This window comes from Cavia porcellus, unplaced genomic scaffold (genome assembly GCF_034190915.1).
Source record: "Cavia porcellus strain 051 isolate PalLab524CR breed Dunkin Hartley unplaced genomic scaffold, mCavPor4.1 scaffold_5, whole genome shotgun sequence".
Taxonomy (NCBI): domain Eukaryota; kingdom Metazoa; phylum Chordata; class Mammalia; order Rodentia; family Caviidae; genus Cavia; species Cavia porcellus.
Window position 1 is genome coordinate 61653551 of NW_026947488.1, and position 25584 is coordinate 61679134.

The 25584-nt window shown below is 34.9% G+C and overlaps 1 protein-coding gene across 8 annotated transcripts in view; it reads right to left on the reverse strand.

Annotated features, from left to right (window-relative positions):
- The window catches only part of Stag1 (STAG1 cohesin complex component), a 426216-nt gene that overhangs the window by 123458 nt on the left and 277174 nt on the right, over positions 1-25584 (reverse strand). For all 8 annotated transcript variants that reach the window (XM_063249046.1, XM_063249048.1, XM_063249043.1 and 5 more), the window contains 3 exons: positions 22469-22592; positions 17521-17619; positions 16955-17034 (listed from right to left, as the gene is read on the reverse strand). In XM_063249046.1, the coding sequence (XP_063105116.1) occupies positions 16955-17034; positions 17521-17619; positions 22469-22592 (303 nt within the window). The remainder of the gene's footprint in view (positions 1-16954; positions 17035-17520; positions 17620-22468; positions 22593-25584) is intronic.

Below are 25584 nucleotides of genomic sequence, written 5' to 3' on the forward strand. Positions count from 1 at the left end.
TTTAATGATAAAACACTGAACAGTACATGCAGAAATATAAGGCATCTAAACTGGAAAAGTCATCTAACCATCACCTTACACACTGACAATTATTTACAGACTGCCAACCATTACAATAAACAGATGAACTCAATGAAGTTGCAGAATACAAAACCTCACATGAAAGTCAATAGCACTGTTATAATGTCATGAGCAAATTATGTGAAACATAAACCAGAACTGCAATCCCATTTGTAAGAGCTATAAAACGAAAATACTACTAGGAAATAAATTTAACCAGTGACAAATGATGTTGTTAATAAAAACCATAAAGCACTGATGAAAGAAACTGAAGACATATACAAATGGAAGGACATGCCCTGGTCATATATAGACAGGATCAATATTATTAAGTGTTCATACCATCCACAGCAATCTACAGATGCAATGTTTTCCTTATCAAAATACTGACCAATTCTAAAACGTCTTAAATACCAATATATCCCAAGAACTGTAGTAATCTTGGCCAAAAAACTAAAAATACAAAGCAGGACTCATTCTGCTACCTGATCTCAAAATATATTGCAAAGCAGCAGTCATCACAACAGCATGAAGTTGGCATAGTAACAGATCAATGATATAGAACTGAGGCCTAGAAATAAACCCATTCATTGACAGCTAAATTGTTTTGGATTAAGGCATTAAGAACACTGGGTAAAGACTTTTTCAATAATTGGTGCTAAGAAAGCTGGATATTCAAATACACACCAACAGAATAATGAAACAAAACTACTATCTTTCATTTATTGCCAAATTTAACATTAAATACTTAATGAAATACTTAGATGAAAGATCTGGAACTATGAAACTGTGTAGGAAAAACGTAAGAAAAATGCTTTTGGATACTGGAAGAGCCAAGGATATTTTGGAGAAGAACCTGAAAAGCACAGTAAACACAAGTAAAGATATACAAATGGGATTACATCAAATGAAAAAGCTTCTGCACAACAAAGGAACAATCAACAGAACGAAGAGGCAATATATAGAATGAGAGAAAATATTTGCTAATTATATTATATGACAAGTGAGTTAATATCCACAGTACATAAGGAATTCTAAAATCTGAAGAGCAAAAATTGCAAACTTGATTAATAAAATGAAAATATCTGTATTCAGGTATTTCTTAAAAGAAGACAAATGACCAACAAGTAAATGATAAAGTGCCTAACATCACTAATCATCAGGGAAAGTAAAATCAAAATCACAGGTGTATACATAACCTGTGTAAGAAAGGGTACTACTATAAAGACTAAATGATAAGTCCTGGAAAAGTTGTAGAGAAATGAGAATCTTTGTCCCTATTGGTAGGAATGCAAATTAGAACAGCTGTTAAATAAAACAGAATGAATTTTCCACAAAATAATAAAAACAGAAATACCATTTGCTCCAGCAATTCTACTTTTGGGTATATATCCAAACAAAATGAAACAGAAATGACAATAAAGTATGAAACAACTAGGTCAGCAGCATCAACAGCCACAAGAGCCAAGAAATAGAAATGACTAACGTGTCCACCAACTGGTTAACAAAAAAAACACGATACATTTACAAAGCAGAATACTATTCATTCACAAAAAAAATGAAATTTTGCCATTTGTGTTAAGATAAATACAACTGCAGATCTTTACCTTAGGTGAAATAAAACAGGTACAAAAAGAGAACTCCCAGGTAATTTCATATTGATATGTGAAATGTAAAGAAGTTGAGAGTAGAAATGGGGTTACAGAGAGCATGAGGAGTATGGGGAGGGAGGGCTAGGAATAGGGTTATCAGTGGGTACTGAGCTACTCTTAGGATTAAGAAGTACAATGTTGGGCAGTATGGGGGATATAAATAATGCAGTGTACATTTCAAAAATATGTAAGAAGAGATAGACAAACATTTATTATAAAGAAATGATTAAGGGACTTCTGGGGAAATGGCAGAGCAGTGAGCAGCAGAGAAAGAAACTCTCCAAGTCTGGTGTCCAGATCCTGGAATATAGCAAAACAAGGAAGAGAACAGGACAGAAGTGGGTCCCATGGACACAGGAAGGATCTGAACTGAGACTTAAAGCCCATGGAAATGATTTAGGAATCCAGAAAAAAATAACAAAACCAGGGGCAGTGGACCTGCCAGATTGGGAGAAACAGCAAGGAAGCAATGCAGTCCCCACACCCTGTGTACATGTGGAGGCCCTACTGATCTGGGAGAAGCTGCAAGAAACTTGTGCAGCTTCCCTGTATGACAGCAGAGGCCCTGTCAGCCAGAGAAAGCAGCAAGGAAGCTGCCTCTGCCTCCCATGTCTCCTCCTTCACTCTGTAAGCAACCAGATGAAATACAGTCTGAGATGATAGTAAGTGAAGTAAGGAAGCAACCTGACATTTAAGTTGTTTGATTGACTTTGCAAGCCTGGGGCAGTAGCCTGAGCAACTAATCAGAGGATAGGATATTGCAATATAGTAAAGATTGTGGATTTCCTACTGCTGTATCATTGTTTTGTTTCACTTTACTGTTTTATTATTTAAAATAGAATAAAACTAATATTTGATACTGTTACAGTTAAACAGACTTAAACACACCATGTATGTATATACTAAAAAACACATCTTTCAATTAATATCTGTGCCTTCTTTTTGGGAGTAAGAGATCAAACCCAGGACCCTTGGCATACTAGCTAAGTACCTTACGAATGATTAAATCCCTTAGTGTTATAGATTGAGAACTGGTGGTCAACTTAACGCCAGCTGGATTACATCAGCATACACTGAATGAAGATGCTCCACCTGAGGAGGGTTGCCTGAGGAGGTGGAGAAGAAGGGAGGTGTTGAGAGGGTTGAGGCGTTAAGGAGACATTCTCCTACGAGTTGTTGTCCTAACTGTTGGTTCTTCTGGAGAAGCTTTGGTCCTCACATCGAGCATTGCTTGCTGGCTCCGGAGGGGAAGACATGTGCTGCTTGGTTTCCAGGATGAACTCCTCATGCTGCTTCCTGGCATGTAGGCAACTGTGCTTGTTGTCGGAGGAGCTCGGAGCCTCCGTGTTGCTGAGGACAGCTGTGGTGCTTTTCAGGACAGCCCTGGTCTTTGTTGTGAGTGTGACTTCTCGGCTCCAGCATAGAACCCTCATCCCACTAGCACAGTTCCTTCATCCTGCTGGCATAGACTTTCTGGCTTCCACCGCTGACCCTTGGGTCTTCCTGGCATGGATCCGTAAAAGAGACTGGCCTGAGTCCTTTTTGTGGGCTCTGAACCTCTAGTTGGACTCATGGGAGGCACTGTCCTGAGCTCTGGATTTTTATCTGGACTCATGTGGGAAATTGCTTTGGGGTTTAGGCTCTTGACTAAATAATCTATGTCTTTGGTGTTGCTGATAAATTTCCTGCATTTTCCCGTGTTAACTCACGGTGAACATTATAAAAATATTATAAACTCCATGTCCTGATCTGAATTGTTCTCTGTGTACAACCCCTGACTACAACCCTTAGTGACTTAAATATTTTTTTATTCTATTATCCATAAAAAAATTTAAAAACTATGCCATGTGTGGCTCTTCTAAATAAAAAAAACAGTCAAATTTGTTCATGAACACAGATATGGAAAGTTAAACAAATGGAGAATAGTGATCAACAGCAAAAAACATCTCTGAGACCTGGAATCCAGATACCTAGAAAGTAACAATTTTATGAAGGGAAAAAAAAGTAGATTTTTGAGAATTGGAAGTAAGCTGAAAGGAAAACCATGAACTACAGGACGGGTGGCAAAACACTCTGGAAAACTCACTCTGACTTCCTGGGGAATGGCACCTGTCACTGTGGATACAAGGTAAGCCTAGTGGCAGCAGTCCTAGGAAAGAACAATGGACCTGGCCAGCAACTCTAGATCAGAAAGTCCACAGTCATTGCAAACTACAGTAACAGCATGGGGTTTTACTCCAACAGTGACTCTGTACTATAAGATTGGGTTGAAAAAGAAATCTAGTACAGTGCCCGCCTTATTGCCAGAAAGTTTAATCATGTGCCATTTGGGAGGGAGATGAGTGTTTAAGACTGAGCCACCTAACAACTATCAAACAACTTCACCATAGAGTTTCCAGTGTTGCCTTTCCATTGAGACTGGACAAGAGACAACCATGGAAGACAGCTGTAGAGCTGGAGTGGTCTAGACATCCTGAGAAGTTTAACTTCAAGCTGGGAAGAACGTAGGGTCCTATTTTCCATATTGTGATGCTAGGTGTGGATTTTCAGTGGTGTGTAGGCCAGAAAGTACTCAAGTAGAGCCGTATGCCTGACTCATTATCCTGTGGCTAACATTCAGCACAGAGTAGAGAACTAATTTCCTGCCCCATCTATCAATGTGAGCAAGAATACACCTCGGCTTCGTTGGTTGCTACCATCTGAGGTATACAGATAGACTGGCTTCAGAAGCAGTATGGTATCTCAGAAACCCAGAGCTGTAAAGCCAGGGAGAGAAAAAAAAAAAAAAAACTTGCTAGATTCCTAGACTGCAGATCCTGTAAAGAATGTACTCATTTAAAAAACTAGGGATTTTTGGATGCATCTTTACCGCTTTTCTTTACTGGATTTTTAAGAGTTTGGGAATCTCTCGCCCACACTTTTTTGTGTTTTCTTTCAATTTTTGTTTGATCTTTTCTGTTACATTTGTCTAATTGTATTACTTTCCTTTTAGTCCACAACAGGATCTTTTATATTACTTTTCTCTCTTTCTCATCTCTTACTGCTTAATTTTTCTTTCAGTCTCCCATTTTCCCTATCTTTACCAGTATAACCATTAGGAGTTATTAATCTTTAGATGGTTTACAGTATAACTGATGAATTCTCTTCTCATTGGAGGTATGGTTGTATTTAGTAGATATTTACTGAAAGTCAGTATTTGGTTGGTTTTAATGTCTGTACTATACAGATCTCTTTTCTATAGTTAAGGGTGGTACATTATTGGTTTTCATGGAATATCAATAGCCACTTTGTCTCTGATGCTTGTATAGCTGATTTAGTTGTGTTGCTACTGCCAGGGTAGCACAGTTGTTGCTAATAACTGATTTCCTGTGTATGACAATATTTGAATTGCTTTTGTGTCATTAACAATACTGCAATCAATTCCAGGAAAATTGGGTACTAGGACAATTACAGTGCATCCTCCCCTCTCAAATTAATGGAGGTGGTTAGATACAGGGAAAGAGGCAAAGGTCTGTAGTTGGTCACACTTACATTTTTTATTTTTGAGACAGGGTTTCACTATGCAGTTCAGGCTGTCTTTGAACTCACTTTGTAGGCAGTGACCTTCCTGCCTCAGCTTCCCAATTGCTGGGATTAAAGGCATGTGTCATGACACCTGGTCATGCCTACATTACCTCACTGAACAGCAGACATTAACTGAGGAGATATCCTTACCACCAACCAAGTCTTTCTATTATGAGCAGCCATAAATTTCAACACAAAAAAGACAATAGAAACATGAGAAGACAAGACAAGAAAATGCCTCCAAACACTCTTTACAACTCCAGAGCTGATCCTTGGGGAATCCAAAGAAGGAAATAAAAAACATGTAGTTGAATTATTCGAAATACTAAGAGATTAAAATATTAGTATGGTGCTCAGCAAGCTCATAGAAGATATATCTAAACAGATAATTGACTTAACAAATCAGTCAGTTTATAAAAGACACTAATAGAAAGCTAGCTGAGCTAAACAAAATGATAAAAAAGAATTACTTTAGTAAAGAATTTGAATCTATGAAAATCCAGATTAAAAACTCTATTGAAAGGATAGCAAGAAGTATCCAACGTGAGAAGAGAACGTCAGAATTACAAGACAAATGTATGTCAGTACTCGGTCAACTCATGGATACCATGATAACCACCACCATATGAAAAAATGGATACAACAGTCACTAAGTAATGCAAAGAAGACTAAGTCTGACTGGAATTTGTGAGAAGAATCAGAAGACAGCACATAGCACTAAAGAAAGTGTTTACAGAAGCAATGGCAGAAAACTTCTCAAATATGAGGAGTAAATTTAAAATATAAGAGTCAAACATACAGTACTCTGAACAGCCACCAGAAAACAGTTTTGCAACGTATCATAGTAAAAATCCTAGAACTACAACATAAGAACAGAAACTTAAAAGCTCTTAGAGAAAAGGAATGAATCACTTAAAAAGGTAAACCCATTAGAGTTATAGAAGACTTCTGAACACAAACCCTAGTAAAGTGATTTGAGTGCTAAAAAAACAAGAAAAACATAAAAACTACTCCCAACTTAGATAGATATCTTACAAAACTCTTTCAAAATTAATGGAGAAATGAGGTACTTCTATAACAAAGAAATTCATGACCACCAAACCAGCACTCTAAAATATACCCCTGGATAGCCTAAGAAAGAAACAATAGACATAACAATGCCAAAAAGTTTAATGCAATGAATATCACAGGCAAGATGAACAATTAAGCAGAAGCGGAGTGGAGGGGAAGGAAATCAGCAACAGGAAAATGATGAAGTATCAGGAAAAGGTCAGTATCTTTTAGTACTACCTCAATATATTAGTACTAACTTAATGTAAGTGGTCTAAATTCCTGGATCAAAGACACAGAGGCACCACCACAAAAGACAAAGAGACACATAGACTGTTAATGGTATGTTGTGTACAACAAATATATTTATTCACAAAAGAAATTAACAGACTAAAAATCAAAGGATGGAAAGCACAATTCTATGCAACAAGAGACCAAACACAAGCTGGAATCACAATCTTATTTTCATCCAAAGTAAACTTCAAAACTGATCAGAAAAGGAAAGGAGGTTACTACGTATTAGTTAAGGGAACAGTTCAACAAGAAGTTATGTATATATCAAACATCAGTGTACCTAATTTCATAAAACAAACATTACTGGATGTAAAAGATCAGATACATATTGACGCTGTTATGGGGGACCTCAATACCCAACTGTCACAAATAAATAGATGAAAACACACAAATAACCCCCCAAGAAATACCAGATATAACCCCAACTATTAGCAAATGAAGGTAGAAGTGTGTTCTGCCCAATAACAGAATATACATTCTTCTCAGAAGCATATGAAACATTTTCCAAAATAGACCACACCACACACCAATCCAGAAAGCATGATTAAGTAAATACAAAAGAATCAAACTTATATGATGCATATTATAAGGCCACAACACAATGAAAATATAACTGAATGGCAGAAAAAAAATCCACAAAAATAGGCAGACACATGGAAATTAAATATTAAACAATATATCCTGGAGTAAGCAAAATTCAAGAAGAAATCATTTCTGAGAATCAAATGATAATGCCGAACTTATGGGACCAAGACTTATGGGACCCAAGAAAAGCAGTCTTAAGACAAATAGGTATGAACACTCACATCAGAAAAACAAGAGTGAATCCAAGTAAGTAACATAATTATGCAACTCAAGGTCGCAGAAAAACAAGAACAAGCCAAAAATAAAGCTAGTATAAGGAAAAAAATTATAAAAATCATAGAAGAAATTAATGAACTTGACAATAAAAACTCAATAAATTGGAATCAATGACTAAAGAACTGGTTCTTTGAAAGAATAAACAAAACAGACACTCTTAGAGAATCTTACCAAAAAAGGAAAGACCCAAATCAATACAACAAGAAATGACATAGGTAATCATAATGTACACTGCCAAAATCCAGATTATTAGCACTTTGAAAACCTGTATTCTAATAAAATGAAGAATCCAGAAAATATGGCTAGATAACCAAGATACTTATGAATTACCAAAAACGAGACATGACAATTTAAAAACCATGAATAATTCAGTAACAGGAAATAAAATTCAGCCAACACTAAAAAATCTACCAACTCAGGAGTTCCACAACCTGATGGTTTCACTGGTGAATTCTAACAAGAACATCAGAAATGATCTAATTCCAGTATTTCTTAAATTCTGAAATGAAATTAAAAGGAAAAGAATACTGCCAGTTGTCATTCCTAGAAAGTAGTATCATCCTGATTCCAATTAAAAATTAAAATGATAAGCCAACCTCTTTATGAACACAAACACAAAAATGCCACAATAAGACAGTGGCAAAGAGAATGCAATGAAGCATCAAAAAGATCATACATCATGATCAAATAGACTTCAAACCATGAATGCAAGAACAGTTTAAATAGTAAAGGAATAAATTTAGCATTCCATATGAACAGAAGCAAGGATAAAAATCACAGGATGATCTCAATAGATACAACAAAGTCTATGACAAAATCCAACAGCTGCTAATGATAAAAATTCTTAAGGAATTAGGTGTAGAAAGACCTTATCCCAACCTGGTAAGTTATTTATAAGAACTTTCTCTCTAAAAGCAAAAACACGTTCAATGATTTCCACTAACAACATTCCTGTTCAAATATAGTACCTAGCTCAATCAGACAAGAGAAATAAAAGGATTTTGTATAGGAAAAGAAGTAAATTATCATTATGTACCAATGGCACAATCCTTTGTATAATAGACAAAAATTTCACCAAGAGCCTCTCTGAATTAATAACCAAAGTTTGGGAGATGATGGGGTTGGCTGAAGACATTGAGTTAATGATTCAGGCCTCCTCCATTGCATCCCGGATGGTGGGCCAGCTAGAACAAAGTGAGTTTGAGTTCCAGGTCTTCTATATTACTGCCTCCCTGGATGGCGTGGCCAACTATATGAGTGTAAGACTGATGTGAACCCCAAGACTCAGGACTACAGCTTGGCACACAGATACACACACGATTGGAGGATGAAATAATCAATAAGGACAGTAATGTGGTATAGTGTCTGACGCAGCAGCAAGGAGACAGCAATTGGACTCTAGAGAACTCCACTGACAGAAGACCAGTTCTAGCTGCCACATCAAGAAGACAAGATCAATTCCATATCCACCATATCTCGGGGACACAACATGGACAGTATCACAAAACTATAAACACCAGAAGTAGGTAGGTTCTTGGGGTAGCTATAAAGAACCAGCTATATCTAGAGAGTATCCCTGAGGAACAGGCATCTCTTTTTCTCCTTGAAAAACACCTCAACGCTAGCAGTAGTGCTATATATCATGGGAGGTTGATGGGCCGCAACATAGAAGACAAAATAAAAACAAAAAGTGAAGGCGGAGAATGGCAAGATGTAGTGGTGGGGTGCAGCCCCAGACTCCTAGCCCATCCACAGGACAGGACTGGAATACAAATGAGATGGATGAAGTTGGACACAAGTGAAAAAACAAGTGGAAAATGCTTTAGAGAAAATGATCCCTGAGGTACAAAAAGAAATGATGCTGAAATCAAAGATAACAGAGAACACACAAATGGAAAAATAGATGAGCTTACAAAAAGATAGAAACAAACAAACAAACAAAAAAACACCCAACATAGGAGAGAAATAGAACTCATGAAAAACATTCAGAGATCCAGGAGAATAAAACCTTCATTGAAAGGTTCAATGCAGCAGACAGAATGAAGGAAACAATGGAGTTTCAGATCTTTAAGAGAGAATTGCAGCTAGTAATCATGAAAAGAAAGGTATCTTAAAAATAGCAAAAGACCACAAGAAATCAATTCAACAGCTGTAAGACAAAGCAAAGAAAAATAACACAAGATTGACGAGGGACAATGAGAAAGATGGAGACAGCAAAATGCTGTAATAATCATAAATACATATGCACATAATACCAGAGCACTGAACTCTTTTAAGATCGTTATTGGTAGATATGGACAATCAAATAAACAATAACACAACTGTAATGATATTTCAAATACTCCATTGTCACAGACAGACAGATCAGCTAAATCAGCAAAGAAATATCAGAGCTGAACCAAACCTGCAAACAAGTAAGACTTAATAGGAAGAAGCCATGCACCAAGGCTAAATGTTAGTGGCACAGACAGCACTTCAGAGCCCAGTGACCTGAAGAAGCAGCCATGCCCTGAGGCCAACCACCAGTGACCTGGAGAGATCAGGAGAGCCCAGTAAAAATCCATGTGCCAAGGCTACATGCTGATGGTATAATGAGACCTGGTGAGCACAGCTCCAGCTTGGAAAGAAGCCATGCCTGCCACCAGTGGAGGAAGCATTGGTGAACTGCTGTTCTGTGCCTCTCCACCACTCCAGGAACTGTAGATTGGATGAACTCAGGTATCTAATCCAATATGCTACACAGAGGGACTGGCAGCCAATTCAAGAAGTGCCCAGGATGCAGCAATGGGCTGATTTGGAGGAACACAGGAAAATGCCAATCTCAGACCTCCAGCTCATAGAGAACAAGTTCAGGAGACACAGACATAGTAGAAATTAGAAGTTACACACACATGAAATTTCTGAAAACATAACAACTGAAATAAAGAAGCAACTTAGTTCTTGTGTTGTTTGGTTAATTTTATATCTATGTCTGATGGCCTGGACAGCTATTCTTGAAAATAGAAAGAAGCATTACAGCAGCCATTAATTTCCTATTATTTTGTTTTGAGGTCTTATATAGTTTTTATTGTTTCATCTCGTTTTTTTCTGTCTTATTTTCTTCAAACAAAACAAAACAAAACAAAATAAAAAGCCCCCAAACTTTGTAAGGTAGTATGATACAAAATCAACACAAAAATCAATAGTGTTCAGGTACACTAATAATAAGCTTATTGAGAATGAAATTTGGAAAACGTCATTCACAGTAGTATCAAACAAAATTAAATATTTAGGAATTAACCTAACCAAGAAAGTGAAAGACCTCTACAATGAGAATTATATATGGAGATTGAAAAGGTTATCAGCAAATTGCAAAGATATCCCTTCTTCTTAAGATAGGCAGAACCAATACTTTCAAAATGGTCAGACTTCCAAAACTGATTTAATGGAATCTCAATCAAAATATTATTCACAAACTAGGGAAAGAAGTCCTAACATTCATATAAAACCACAAGAGACTTCCGGAAGAACATGGCGGATAGATAGCAGCAGCTACGGAAGCTCTCTGAGACACGCCGTTTAAAATCCAGGAATGGTGCGGTACAGGGAGTCCTAAGCAAGGGGAGATACACTATGCCAATCCAGGAATGAACTAAGCTAAGAGAAACCAACTGGAAATCCAGTCCTGGTGCTATAACAGGAACAGATAAAATCTCAGCGTGGAAGCTAGAACCCGCACCACTGGAAGCCGCGATTTGAATTTCCTGCTGCTGCTGCTGCATCCAAATCTGCAGGGCAGGGAGAGAGACACGTGAAAGCTCTGAGAGTGGAAATCTGTGAACGGACTTGAGAGCGGGACTGGCAGGGAGCCCTACATCGACTTGCGGTGAGTGAGTGGAACGGAAACCCTTTCACAGAGTAGGAGGCTCCAGTAAAGGACATACTGGGACCAGGCAGACTTGCCACAATAGGGCGCTGAAGTGACATCAGTGGCATATTCCCCTCTCAATCGGGATTGGTGGGGAGTGCCTGGCCTGTGTGACGCTGCTGACTAAGACCCAGTAGGCTAGCCCAAACCAGGTCCCAGCGCCTGGAGGTGCACCCTAGAGGTGAAGCCTTCAGTAGGTTGAACTGGAGGGACAGGCCCAGCAGAGGCTACCCAGGTCTGTGTCTCCCTAGTACACTGCAGTGGGCGGGAACACCTAGCCGGCGCAATTCAAACAAAATTGGGCCTCCTACATTCACTTGTATGGAAGGAACAAAAAGTATGGGAAGAGGAAGCAACAAGAACGGGTCCTCAGTCCCCAATCCTGAGAACACAGTTCCAGGAAAGGGAAACGCAAGGAAGACAGAAAACATGCATTATCAAACACAGCACCAATAGACATAAAGCGCTATCTCCAGAGCCTCATAGATGAATTTAAAAATGAAGTATTTAAAGAAATAAAGCAAGATATAAGTAGAATAGTTAGAGAAATGCTAAGCACTGCCCAAGGAAAAAAAAGATGGTGGAATGGATGAACAGAAAAAAAGGGGAGAATTGTTGGATGGAGAAAATAGAGAACATAGAATATGTGAAGCAGGTTCAAAGAGATTACCAGGAAACTAAAAAGTCTATCGAAAGCTGGCATGACAGCTTAAAAGAAACTAAGGATAGATTATCTGAACTGGAGGGCAGATTTGTAATATGGGAGCATGAAATGGAAAACTTCTTAAAAATAACAAAAAAAACAAACAGCAACAATACAAAGGCTAGAAATGATAACAGGATCTATAACTTAAGAATTAAGAACATAAAAGAAGAAGTAGGGACACAAACAAATGGACTACAAAAGCTATTCACAGAAATAATCCAAGAGAATTTCCCTAATTTAGCAAAAGGTAAAGATACTCACATGTATGAGGCATACAGGATCCCAGCCACCTACAACCCAAACAGAGCTACACCCAGGCATATAATAATCAAAATTCCAGAAATCCAATATGAGAACAGAATACTAAAAGCCATCAGAGACAAGAAACAGATCACTTACAAGGGAACATCCATCAGAATAACAGTAGACTTCTTGGCACAAAACATCAAATCATGAAAAGCGTGGGGGGGAAATAATTCAAGCTTTGAAAGGTAACAACCTCCAGCCAAGATTGATATATCCTGCACAACTGTCCCTAGAAATTGATGGAAAAACAAGGTGCTTCCAGGATAAAGAGGAACTAGGGGAATTTGTAACCACCAATTCAACTCTACAGAGAATACTGCAGGATATTCTAAAAAAGGAAAATACCAAGATTCCAGAAATAGTGGCAGAGAGGCCACAATGAATGGAGCAGAAAGCGAAATGAAGAAGACAAACTGTCAACAAACGACAGAAAAAGAGCTCAACAGAAACGAGGCAGAGAAGGTTGGATGGTAGGAACAGCTATTTTGGAGAAAACAAAACATCATAATAGCTAGTGCTGATTAAGTATCATCTTGTTTTGGAAGTCCCATCAAGCTTTTATTCTTCTGTCTCCATCTGTCTTAACAGGTTGTATCTGACTGGATTTCATTATATGTGATAATATAAGCAAAAACCTTTATAGATAAGGAGATTATACAGAAACCATTGTTCATTTTCTGATAGGCAGTTCGAAATACCCTGTAATACTGTCATTCTCTTGAATGGTTTTACAGTGTCTTGATGTGTTTGGTGCTACAGTACACGAAGTTATACTCAAAGATTTCAAGGAAAGAGATACTATGGTAACTAGTTTTATGTCAGGATATCTTGTGGTGAAACACTATTTTGCTTAAATGGTTATGCTTTGACTTGTGCTGTTTTGTTGTTGTGCACTCTTTTATCTCAGTCTCCTTTTTTTTTAGCTATTTACTTTTTTATTTTTATCTTTTTAATTAAGGGACAAAATAGCAGGATACATTATAGTAACCTACTTTGATTTCCTATTAACTTGATTTGAAATCCTGTATAGCCCTCACCATCTTGCTTTGACTGATTTTCCTCTATTCTGCTTTGCTTGATAGTACGAAGTTCGAAAGTATAGGCAACAACTGTAAACACAATAAGATTCATTATGACGCCCATTCCGGTTGACTATTATCTTCTTTTAAAGTCCTGTAATGTCTCCAATGTTTTGGTTTTATTCTTTATTGTTTTGTTCAATTTTATCATAACTGATGATATAGGCAATTCTTTTTAAGATAGCAAGAGGCAACATGGTAACCATTGTTGATCACCTAGTATTTTGTTTTTACATTATTTATTATGTCCATCCTTTTGATTTGACTGACTCTGTTCTGTTATATTACATTTGGTTTTACTTCTTCAAAAAAAAAAAGTAGTAAGAACTGTGGGAGTAATAAAACCCAAAATGTGTAATTGTCATTGTGCAAAAGAAAGGAAAAGAAAGTGTTCTAAAGACTATAACTACATATATATTTAAGTGTATAAGATAGATAATCATATTACTGAGTTTTGTTGCATCATTGAACCAAAGTGTTTCCAGTCTCACTGTTTGAAAGTCCACTTTATATGCTTTAATTTTGTAACTTGAACAACTATTTCTAAGATAACAATATGTAATCTATTAACTAATGATTTCCTACTGTTTATTTTTTCTGAAATTCTGTATAACTTGTACCCTTTTTCTGTTTTTTTTTTCTTTTTCTCAAAACAAAACAAAACAAAACAAAACAAAACAAAAAAACCCCACAAGAAACCCAGAATACCAAAGCTGTATACACAAAGGACAATTAAATCTGGAGCAATATGACCCCACCTGTAGTGAACTAAAACCAAAATGGGTCAACATTTCCAATGTTACAACAGAAACAATCTGCTGAAAGAAAAAAACAGGTAAAGCTCTTAAAGATATAGGCAAAGATTTTCTGAATAGCAACATAGTTGCATGAGAAATAATACCAAGAATTAACAAAAAGGATAGTATCACATTAAAAAGCTCTGTACAGCAAATAAAATAATCAACAGAGTGAAGAGACAACATACAGGATGGAAAAAAATGTTTGCCAGTTACACCTTAAACAGAGGATAGGTAGGTAGTATGAAGAAATTAGAATATTAAATACCTCCAAAATAAAAGATGTAATTAAGAAAGGGCAAGTGAAACAAATAAGACTCTTCTAAGAACAGGAAGTACAAATGACCATTGAAAACATGAAAAGTAATTTCAACATCTCTGGCCATTAGGGAAATGGAAATTAAAACAGTTGTGTGCTTTCACCTAACTCCATGAAGAAATGCTATCATTGAGAAATCACGTAATAAATGCAAGGCTGCAAGCTTCTATATTGTTGAAATGAATGTAAACTAGTATAGCCACTATAAAAATTAGTGTACAAATTCCTTAAAAAATTAAAAACAGAATTCTATTTGACCAAGCTATTCCTTTTCTAGACATCTTCCTAAGTCAAAAACATCATATTGCAGTGAAATATGAACACCAATGTTTTTAACAGAACAGTTTGTAATAGCGAAATCTTGGAAGTGAGTATATATTCAACAATAAATGAATGTATAAAGAACACGCAGTATTTATGTACAATGCAGTACTACTCTGCCATAAAGAAGATAAATGCTCCATTTGTAGGGAAATAAATGTACCTGTGACCATGATGTTAAGTACAATAAATCTGATACACAATCTTAAATACTACCTGATTTCTCTTTATATAAGTAAACTGAAATATAAATAAGAGCAAAATAAAGAATTAGATAATAGAAATAATAGATAATAGAAATTCTTTTGAAAAAAGGAAAGGGCACCAAGAGATGGAGGTGGAACAGACAATGAGCAGAAAGTGATGAAAAAAGAATTTTTTTTTTTTTTTTTATGGTACTGGAGAGCAAACTCATGACTTTACACTTGCCAGGCAGGCACTTATGCCGCTGAGCTAAATCCTTGGCCCTAAAAAAGAATTATGATGTGTTATGCACACCTATCACCTTTTCATGAGCAAAATATTTACTGCAAACACAAACCAATTTAAAACTTGTATCAGAGAAATAAAGTAAACGTGAGAAAATAGTCATTGTACAACTTAATAAAAACAATGTAAAAAGGACAAACATGAAAAGCCTGATATTAAATATAACACTGTATTTAAACAAAATGAGATAAAACATGGCACAAACAGAATTTATTCTAGAAATGCAAAGGTAGTTTATCAGACAAGACTATCAATTTAGTTCAAGTTCATGAATGGATAAAAGAAATATCCCTCAAAAAATCTCAGAATAAAAAAGAACTTTTTAGTATATACCAACAGATACCACAAAAATCACAGAAACAGAAAAAATATCTCCTATTAGTATTACTGCTAACAGTGTTGAATACCCTGGCTATGCATTTAAGAGAATGAAACAAAATTTATAACGTTAGGAAAAGAAGGACAAAAATGAAGTTGTTGCAGATAATATACATAGTAAAAGCAAAAGAATCAAGAAAAACGTAAAAAAAAAAAAAAAAGAAAAGAAAGAAAGAAAAAAAAAGTAATCAAGAAAACACAAAAATTCCTAAAAGTTCTAATAGGACACAGATATAAGATTGACACAAAAATTAAAATTTTTACTTTTCAGCAATCATTAACAGGGAAATACTAAGTAACAATAAAAGTATTAAATGTGTAAGATTAAAGTAATGTACAACATCTCCATGAAAATATAATCCCTATAGATAAGAGACATAATGTATTTGAAAAGAGAAATTACTACAGTACATAAATGATATACTATAACAAAAAAACCTCCATTTTTTTCTAAAGTTACCATAAAATTCAATGCAGTTCTACTGTTCTAAATCTAAAGCAAGTTTTAGAGTTACTTGTAAAGTGTATTTAAAAACTTACTACAATGGAAAGAACGCTCCGTGGACTTTTAAAAAAACAGGATAAAAAGCATGGCATTAAAGAAAAAGGACTCAAACAACAGTACTGCCCTATTTTGACATATTCAGTTCATAATAGAAAGGCATCATAAAAAGTAGAAAAATGAGAATTCATAATAACTTCATTATAAATCACATTTTCTCACATAAGTTTTTCTAGGTTTTAGTCAAATTTACAAAGATAAAGTTGTAACATTATTTGAAAAATCTATTTTTAAACTGTATTGTTAATAAAACAATTCCCTGCCTGATTTCTCTTGTGTTATTTCTATAAAATGAAGTTGAAACCTGTGACTTTTTATGGTTCTTCCTTTTGAATCATTCCTCTGTTTTTATCTTATAGGAAGATTTGTCATTTCAATATTTTCCCTGTACTGTATAAAAGATCTTTTACATGGATAAAAGAGACAATAGTTACAATGAAAAACTAAAAGGAAAAAAAGCAAATGTTGTTTTAAATAGAACCTCAACAGAGCCTGAAGTGTAAGTGTATTTAAGGATTATATATACATATGAAGAATGCTGATAGTGCTTGGAAAGAGGCATTAAAATATCAAAAGGTTACATAAAAAGAGTAGTGACATTATACTTACTGAAGTATCAGAGTAACCAGTCGAATAGCTTCTACAGCAACATCATATTCTTTATCAAGTGTCATTGATACAATGCGATCCTGAAAAAGTTACATAACAAACTATCAATATAATTAAGCCATGACAGAACTAAGGTAATTCTGAAGCACATATAAACCATTTATAATAGGTTAAATACAAAGATTTCCTCTGAAAACTATATTATCACAGTTATACAAGAAACGTATTAGTATTAATGTTTCTAATATAAAATCTTTCTCATCAACTGACATTCCATAAACAATGACAAGAAAACCTTTAGTTAAAAAATTAATATATTTATAAAAATCAATATAGAAGTAATTTCTTATTTTACACAAGAAAGCCTTCTTCCATAGGCAATAAATAAGAACTCATATTGGGCATATCTGTTGTAAAGCAAAGATTAATTCATCCAGGTTATATCAGTTTACTTAAAGAATATTTAGAAAAGAATAGGAAGTAAACACATGTTATGTAACATGATTTGTTTAACTACATCTAACAGTTATGAAATGAAAAGTAAGTTCATTATTCTTGATGCTTACCTTGAATCGGTTAGTGAATAGTTCCAATTTGGGGAATAATTCTCTATTGGTATATAGGCTCTGCAGAGCTTTCAAACACTTTAGCCTGACTTCCCCTTGCTTTAGAAACACAAATTAAAAAAAAAAAGTTAATTTCATGACACAAGTTTAAAAAATTTCAAATCCCTGAAGTATAAATTTCAGCTTAATCATTTATCTTATTTCATATTGTAACTCAACATAGAAGACAGTAATCATAAGTCCTAGAGTGAACTTAATTAAAAATACACTGAAAATCCTTTAGTTTTTTTTTTTTGAGAATAAGCTATATATTTTTCAAACTTTGGTATTAATGGTATTCATTGAGTATTGCCAACATTATCTTGTGAGAAAAGACTACACTTCCTTATTCTGCATGTAATTGTGGAATAATCCTGTGAAATACTGAATTTTATATTAAAGGATCATCATTCATACAATACATATTTACTGGATGATTTTTCTATTTCAAAGAGATCAGTTATGAAAACAAAGAATGGATTATTTAAAATACAAATAAAACAATATAGTGTAGAGTCCACAGGTGCTAGTTACTAGCAGAATGTCTTTATTAAAATTATTAACTTGAAGTAAAGGATGTTGATAATCAAAGTGCATCTAGAATCATCTAGATATCTAACTACTAGTCTCAAAGAAATCAGGGAGATTGATATTTCCATGCTCCAAAAGTAATGCCTGGCAAGCACAAGGTCGTGATTTCAATTCCCAGTACCAAAAAAAATGTAATGTGCCATACAGAGGAAATTTTTTTTTTTGTCTTTTTCCTTTTTATTGGTACCAGGGATCAAACTCACGACTGCCTGCTTGCAAGGCAGGCGCTTATGCCGCTGAGCTAAATCCCCAGCCCTCATACATAGGAATTTAAGTTCTAGAATCAGAAAAACCCAGATCTTATTTCCAATTCTATAGTTTATTAAATGCATATGAGATGGCAAGTATATTCATCACTCATAATTAGTACTCAAATTTATAAATTTGCTGCAGGGGTCTACTGTTAAAAAGTTTTACCAACTGGTTCTGGTCAACAATTCGTTACATTTGCAGATTTCTACAATGTCAATGTTTCTTCCATGGCCAACAAGAGCTACCAGTGAAATATCACTGAAATGATTTCTGAAGAGATTTATATAATAACTCATGCACTTTCTTGAAGTCATTTCTAGAACATTACTGAATGTAAAATTTCCTGATAAATCTCTAGCACACAGGAGTAGTCTAAAGTACTTGAGATATGTGCTGCTGATGCCCAACTAAAATCTTTTTACTTGGCTATTCTTTGATTTCTGCCTTCATTGACTACAGATGGATAGTATTTGCATGGGTCTTTGCTAGTCAATGGAGTTGTATAGAAGTAAGTGGCTCACAGGACATGGTAACACAAGAAGCAAGATTGATGGAAAACCAATAAAAATATTATGTAATATATATAATGAATGGAAATCAACAATGGATTAACAAAAAGCTAAGAATAGAACCTCAGATCTAGGATAGCATGAATGATTTTACTCCCAGACTGGAAACTAAGGAAAAGGAAATGAAATTATTCCATGTAAGTTTACACAGTAAAAACCATAGGTGCGGTATTTCACACTTAAAATTCAGCACTCCAGAGGCTGAGGCATGATGATCATCTAAAATTCCAGTCCACCATGGGCTCCACACATGTATGGAGTTCAATTACACTGAAAGACTCTGTCTCAAAAAAACAAAGCAAAAAAGCAACCAGCTCCCCAAAATATAGACAGAGCAAGGAAATAAGGTATGTTTTATTTTTCCATGGTCCTGTGATTACTCCCAATTAAGCATCTCTTCTCCAAAGCCTTGGTTATTTACTCTATAAAATTTCCTGCCCATACCATCAGTACTGGTATCCATGAAAATATTTTTAGAAAACTAGAGAGAGAGAGAGAGAGAGAGAGAGAGAGAGAGAGAACCAAAAAACTTCACTATAAAAATGAAAACTTCAAATATCACAATGTTGGCAATTTCTTGACTTTGGCAATTTATGACTCTCTTAAGTGATTTCTATTATAGTATTGTTACATTAATTCCCCAGTACAAAAAATCTTACTCAAATCTGAAAGCTTTTCAACATAGCATTTAATCCATATTAGCAGTTCAATAAATATTTTTGAATATATGAAAACAAAAAAAATGACTTCTTGAGAGAGAGCATTGTGTATATTTGTCAATTTCTTCATTCACATTTTTGCAAAATTACTTTGTAAAAAACATTAGCTGCTATAGAATTCTTTTTTCTTTTTTTTTGGTAACTGGGGTTGAACTCATGACCCTGTTCTTGCCAGGAAGGCACTTATGCTGCTGAGTTAAACCCTTGGCACCCCAAAATACCATGTAACACAGTGGTAAGTATGATTTCATGTTGAGGTATTATCTTTAAGGGACAATAACTCATGTTTTCAGGAGATTAAATAGGACTGCTGTGAAACAGTTAAAATGACCCAAATTCAGGTGGGTTTTCAAGGAACAAAGTGTTACCATGTGGCCATGGTAAAGAAAGAGAGAGTAATACTCATCATCTTGACAAGTGACCAAAATGGTAAACCCAACACCTGTAATACCAACACTCAGGAGAGGAGGTAGAAGATTACTGAGAGTTTTAGGCCAGCCTGGGCTACAAATTAAGAGATCAGCCTGAACTGCACGGTGTGATTCTGTCTCAAAACAAACAAATACACCTAAAACAAAAACAAAAAGAAAAGGTGAATAATCCAAAAGGATTTTTGGTGATCTTAAGAGAAACAGAATGTATTGATGAGTCAATACAAAGAGGAGAAAAAAGTCAGTTAAAAGAATCTAGATCTTGCCTAAATAACAAGATTTTGATATAGGAAAATATAAATACAACTGTCCATAAAAGGCATTGTGGTTTTGATGTAGTTTGTCTGTGATTAAAATTTAAGTTTAAATGGGATGGTTGAGATACCAGAAGCTTTTAAAAGTGTTTGAGCCAAAGTTAGTCTTCCCTTTTCAATGGATAAATGTTTTTCTTGAAGGAATGGGTTAACTATTGTGGAAGTTCATTTCCCTTTTCTTCTCCTGCACATATATATTATCATAACACCATAAGGTCTTCACCAGAAGCCAAGTAGATGTAGAGGTTGTGCTCTTGGACTTCCAGAATGGTGAGCCAAAATAACCACCTTTACTATAAATTACTCAGTCTAAGGTACTCCATATAGCAACAGAAAATAGATTAAAAATCAAGGTAAAAGCAAAAATAGTACCAAGCAGTATAGATGAAATGCAATGAACAGAGAAAGGCAATCAGGATCATGAATATAAATCCAAAAAGATTAAAATATTTAGCTAAACACTCAGAGACTATTATTGCTGAATTTACATTAGGCATGTTCTCTATAATCATTAAGGGCAGAACCAAAATGAGTGGGTGGGTTCTGCTTCAGTGTTAGAGACTGTCCTTCTATTGCCCAGAACTAATAGTACAAAAATCATAAGCAAAACCTTTGTCTTTCTTAGGAGGATATACAAGGTTATAATCTCTAAAATTCTATAATTGGGATAAATTTTTATCAGCTCATTTGATAGGAGCACAGAATAGATTTGAAGATAGAAGCCATAGCCTATTGAGGGTGTGATTATAATTAGAAAATTAAAGCAAGAGAAACAAAATAATAAACTCTTGAGAAAAAATAGTGAGAATAATAAAACAATAAAGGAGGTTATTTAAGACCTGTACCCTTATCTAAATAAAGTAACGAGACGATAGGAGAGGTTTAAGAAACCATTTTACTGAATACAGGACTCAGGATTTTATCAGTCATATACAAGGGCAATCTCTATCTTTTCCTCTATCCAAAGACTAGATCTCTAAAGAGTAAAGTGACTTTTTAAAAATTGATGACTACTTTTTGGTAAGAAATCTCAAATCAGGTTATTTTCCCCCTAAATCTGATTTGCATATGAGATTTTGCTCAAACAAAATGCTATATAAATTCAGGTAAATATAACGTGGATAGAAGAACTAGTGATAGGGAATAAAAGTATAAAACATTAAAGCATTTCCCAATAAAGACTCCTTGTTGAATTGAGGTGTGTGTGTGTATACATGCTTAAATGTGCACTGTATAACTCTACATTTTCTCACACTGAAGTAGAATCTAATTAAATCAACCTGAGATGGACTTAAGTGCAGAGGTCCCAGTTCACATGAGATTAGATAACAGAAACAGAATATAGCTTTGCATTTATTACTGAAAAAGAAACAACGTAACTTGTTGGAAGGTACAGATTCTGAAAAAAATTACATACTAATTAGATTTTATATCAGATGAAGTATTAGGCAAGGGAAGAGAATCTTCTCTTTTTTTGGGGAAAAGGGGAGAGGCTCATGATGCAGTCTAAGTTGGTCTGAACCTACTAGAGAGCCCAGGCAGGCCTCCAGCTCAATGCAATCCTCCTGCCTCAGCCTCCTTAGTGCTGGGATTAATTATAGGCATGAGCCACCATGCCTGGTAAGAGAAAACCAAGTGTGGTGCTGCAAGTTTCTAATCCCAGTATTCCAGGAGACTGCAGTGGGAGGACTGGCCCCACTCTTGGCAACTTATAGGCTTCCAGAGAGCCTGACTCAAAAAAAAAAAAAAAAAAAAAAAAAGAAAAGAAAAAAAAAAAAAGGAATAAAAGGGGTTAGGAATGTAGCTCAGTGTAACAGTAACACAGGATCTTCACACCTGACTAACGTGTTAATTTCATCATGATTAACAAGAAAACAGTTGAACTTTAGCTGATCTTTACAACTGTTATGTGGTATCATCCTAAATTTCATATTAACACAACTCTTAAGTCAACAACTATAATTTTGACTCCTAACATGCTTGCATTAAGACAAACATATTTTCCTTCAAAGTTTAAAAGACCAGTAACTTACCCTGTCATGAAGAGTCCAGCCAACATATTTTAGGTAACTGTCATTTAGGAAGGCATCACTATACATTTTCATCCATACTCCAATCTCTTCAATACAAATGGCTCTAATCTCAGCAATAGCATCACTTGTTGAGTGATGGGGAGAAGAGAAACTTCTGATTAATATTCAAAGCTTGAAGATATTCACAATCAGCAAGTATAAACATTATTTCTTGTTCCATTTTTAAAAGAGGGTCTCGCTGCACATGCTAAGCTGGCCTTGAATTTACAATCCTACCCCTGCCTTCCAAAGGTTAGGATACATATTATTTCTAATGCAGTATACATATTTTAACTCTTAAAAGTCCTACAATTTGAATATCTTGCTTTAAATATGTATGGTTTCTGTAAAGTAAAATATAGCAACATCACATAAACAAAATCGTATGTTGACCCAAATGCTCTATTATTTTCACAGGGGTATGCAATGACATTTGGAATTTTCTTAGAGCGTGGACTATTATGGAGCCAATAAACATGTCAAATCTTCTGAGAAAACCAGAGTATCAATATCCAAGTACAAAATAATACAGCTCCAGACTGTTTCTATAAAGAACTATTCATAAGTGATCTCACAGTCAATGAATCAAAAGAAAGTTTTCTCTCTAAAATACAAATTCGCTGTATACCTATGAAGAAAAAAATCATGCAGACACCAATGTTATTTGAAAATGTGCAAGTTTACAAAATGTAAAATCTGAAATCATTTGAAAATTTAACTATGCATGTACAGTTTACTTTGTACTTGTATAGAATAATTATTACTTCATTACAGTCTTGAGTCTTTTTATATTTTTAGCCGAGGAATAGGAAAAATAATCTACTTCTACTAAAATGAGAATAATCCTGCTAAGTAATGTGTGGCAGAACAATCTCAAGGGTCAAGATTTTGGTTCCCTGCCCAGGTAGCTTTTCACCTCACTATAGCAGTAGCACCTGATGTGATCTGATTACAAGCAAATATAAATAATGCTGATACTTTATGTTTCACAAGGTTATTAGCTGTCATTTTTTTAAAAAATATGATAAACTTTAAGTAATTTTTAACTCTTCAATTTTACCAGGCAATAATCTGACAGTTTAGCTGAGATTTTACTACTAAGGCACTTTTGTTTCTGGTTGGTAACAAAATCAGTGCTGAAATCCAGTATTTCATTCCCTGCTCTTCCAAGTCAATTTCTTCTATTCTCCTATATTTTCTTAAACAAAAAATTCATACTGCAGACTACAATATTTAGTTTTTCTAATTTCTGATTATATTTATTTCTCATAGAAAGGTTCTATAGGACAGAGTTAACAGTCCAAGATGTGCAGCATACCATCAGGAATTCAAATTCTGGTACTACTATTTACTAGACATGACTGTAGGCAAATTACTTTCTTCTTTATGCTTCCTCACCTGTAAAATAGTTATAATACTAGGACCCAGCTTACAGAGACACTGTTGGAATGAAATTACTCAATAAGAAGTAAAATGCTTAGAATTGTAACTGGTACCTATTAAGTTTACGAAAATGTTGGTTCCTCAAATCTCTGGGTTGTATCAATCTGGATGGAGACAGTTACTACAGTTTATAAAGTAGATTTATGATAACTATGAGATGATGTTCCTAAACCTTAACATTATACAAGATGAAGGATTCCAGGATATTTTCTTAATATGTAAATTTTATAATACTATAGAAACAATAGGATGAACAATTGCATGTCCACTGCTCAACTAAAAAGTAAAATATTATGGAGAAAACTTCCTATACACTTCCTAATTCATCTCCATCCCTAAGAGCAAACTATCTATGACTGAGTATAATTCCTCTTTGTTTTTTTAACTTTATATGTAATGCTTTATATAATTTGAAGGTTTATATAAAATTCTGTAGGTACACTTCTCCAATTTACATTTTCACAAGCCATTATTTTAAACTCATATTGTGCTCATTTTATTAATGTATTACAAATTATTTATATACTGTCTCATTACACAGCATTTGTTGTTTCTGCTTTTATTAATAACAACACTAGACATGTTTCCTTGTAAGTATGTACAAGTTTTGTCTGAAGCAGTGTTTCCTAAGCAGTGTATTACTACACATTAACACATTGTGAAACACTTGAGTAGCAACAATTACACTAACGTACATAGGATTAAAAACATGAAAATACTCTACATGTCTGTTAAGGTTAAGATCTCTGAAGTGTTGCCCCAAAGGGCTATATGCTAGAGGCATGGTCAACAGCCTGTGGAAGTTTAAGAGGTAAAGCCTATTGAGAGTATGTTAGGTCACTGAGGCATGTCTGAAGGGTATAACAGGATTCCAGGCTTTTCTTCTTTCCCTGTCCCTATTATCATGAGGACAACAGTTCTTTTACCATATATACCCTGTCACTATACACTGCATCCTGATTAACACAATGTGATTAGCAGTATCCCTTGAGATTACTGTGTACTCAATGCACAATATGGTCAATAAACATATCTGTCAGACAATGTTTTTTATACTTAGATGTAGAATTACTAGATGAGAAGAAACCCACATCTTTGACTTTATCGTACACTTAAAAAATTTCTTAATCAGGGTTTCACACTCTTGTTAGACACTTGGTTTTATCCTGTTTGACACAGATTGCCATCTTCAAATGCTGCAGGCTTATATACTTTATTGAATATGGGATTATATAAATATAAACAAATGGTTAAAATTTACTCTTTTGAAACAAAATACCAAAATCACTCATTTTAGCTCTGTTACTGCTACCAAGTAGTAATGTCCATCAGTATCCATTAGACTATTTCACTCTTCTACCTTTGTCAAAGTCAACCCTAGCTGGACAAGGTGGTGTACACTAGCAATTCCAGCTACTAAGGAAGGATTACAAATTGGAGGTCAGTGTGGGCAACTAGTGAGACCCGGTCTCAAAATAAAAAAGGAAAATGGATACAGCACAGTGTTAGAGCATGTCTAGAATTTAAAAGGTCCTTGATTCAAATCATAATACTGCAAAACAAACAAAACATGACACAAAACAACAGTACCAAAAAAAAAGGCTGTTTTTTTATTGCATAATTTCATGGAAGTG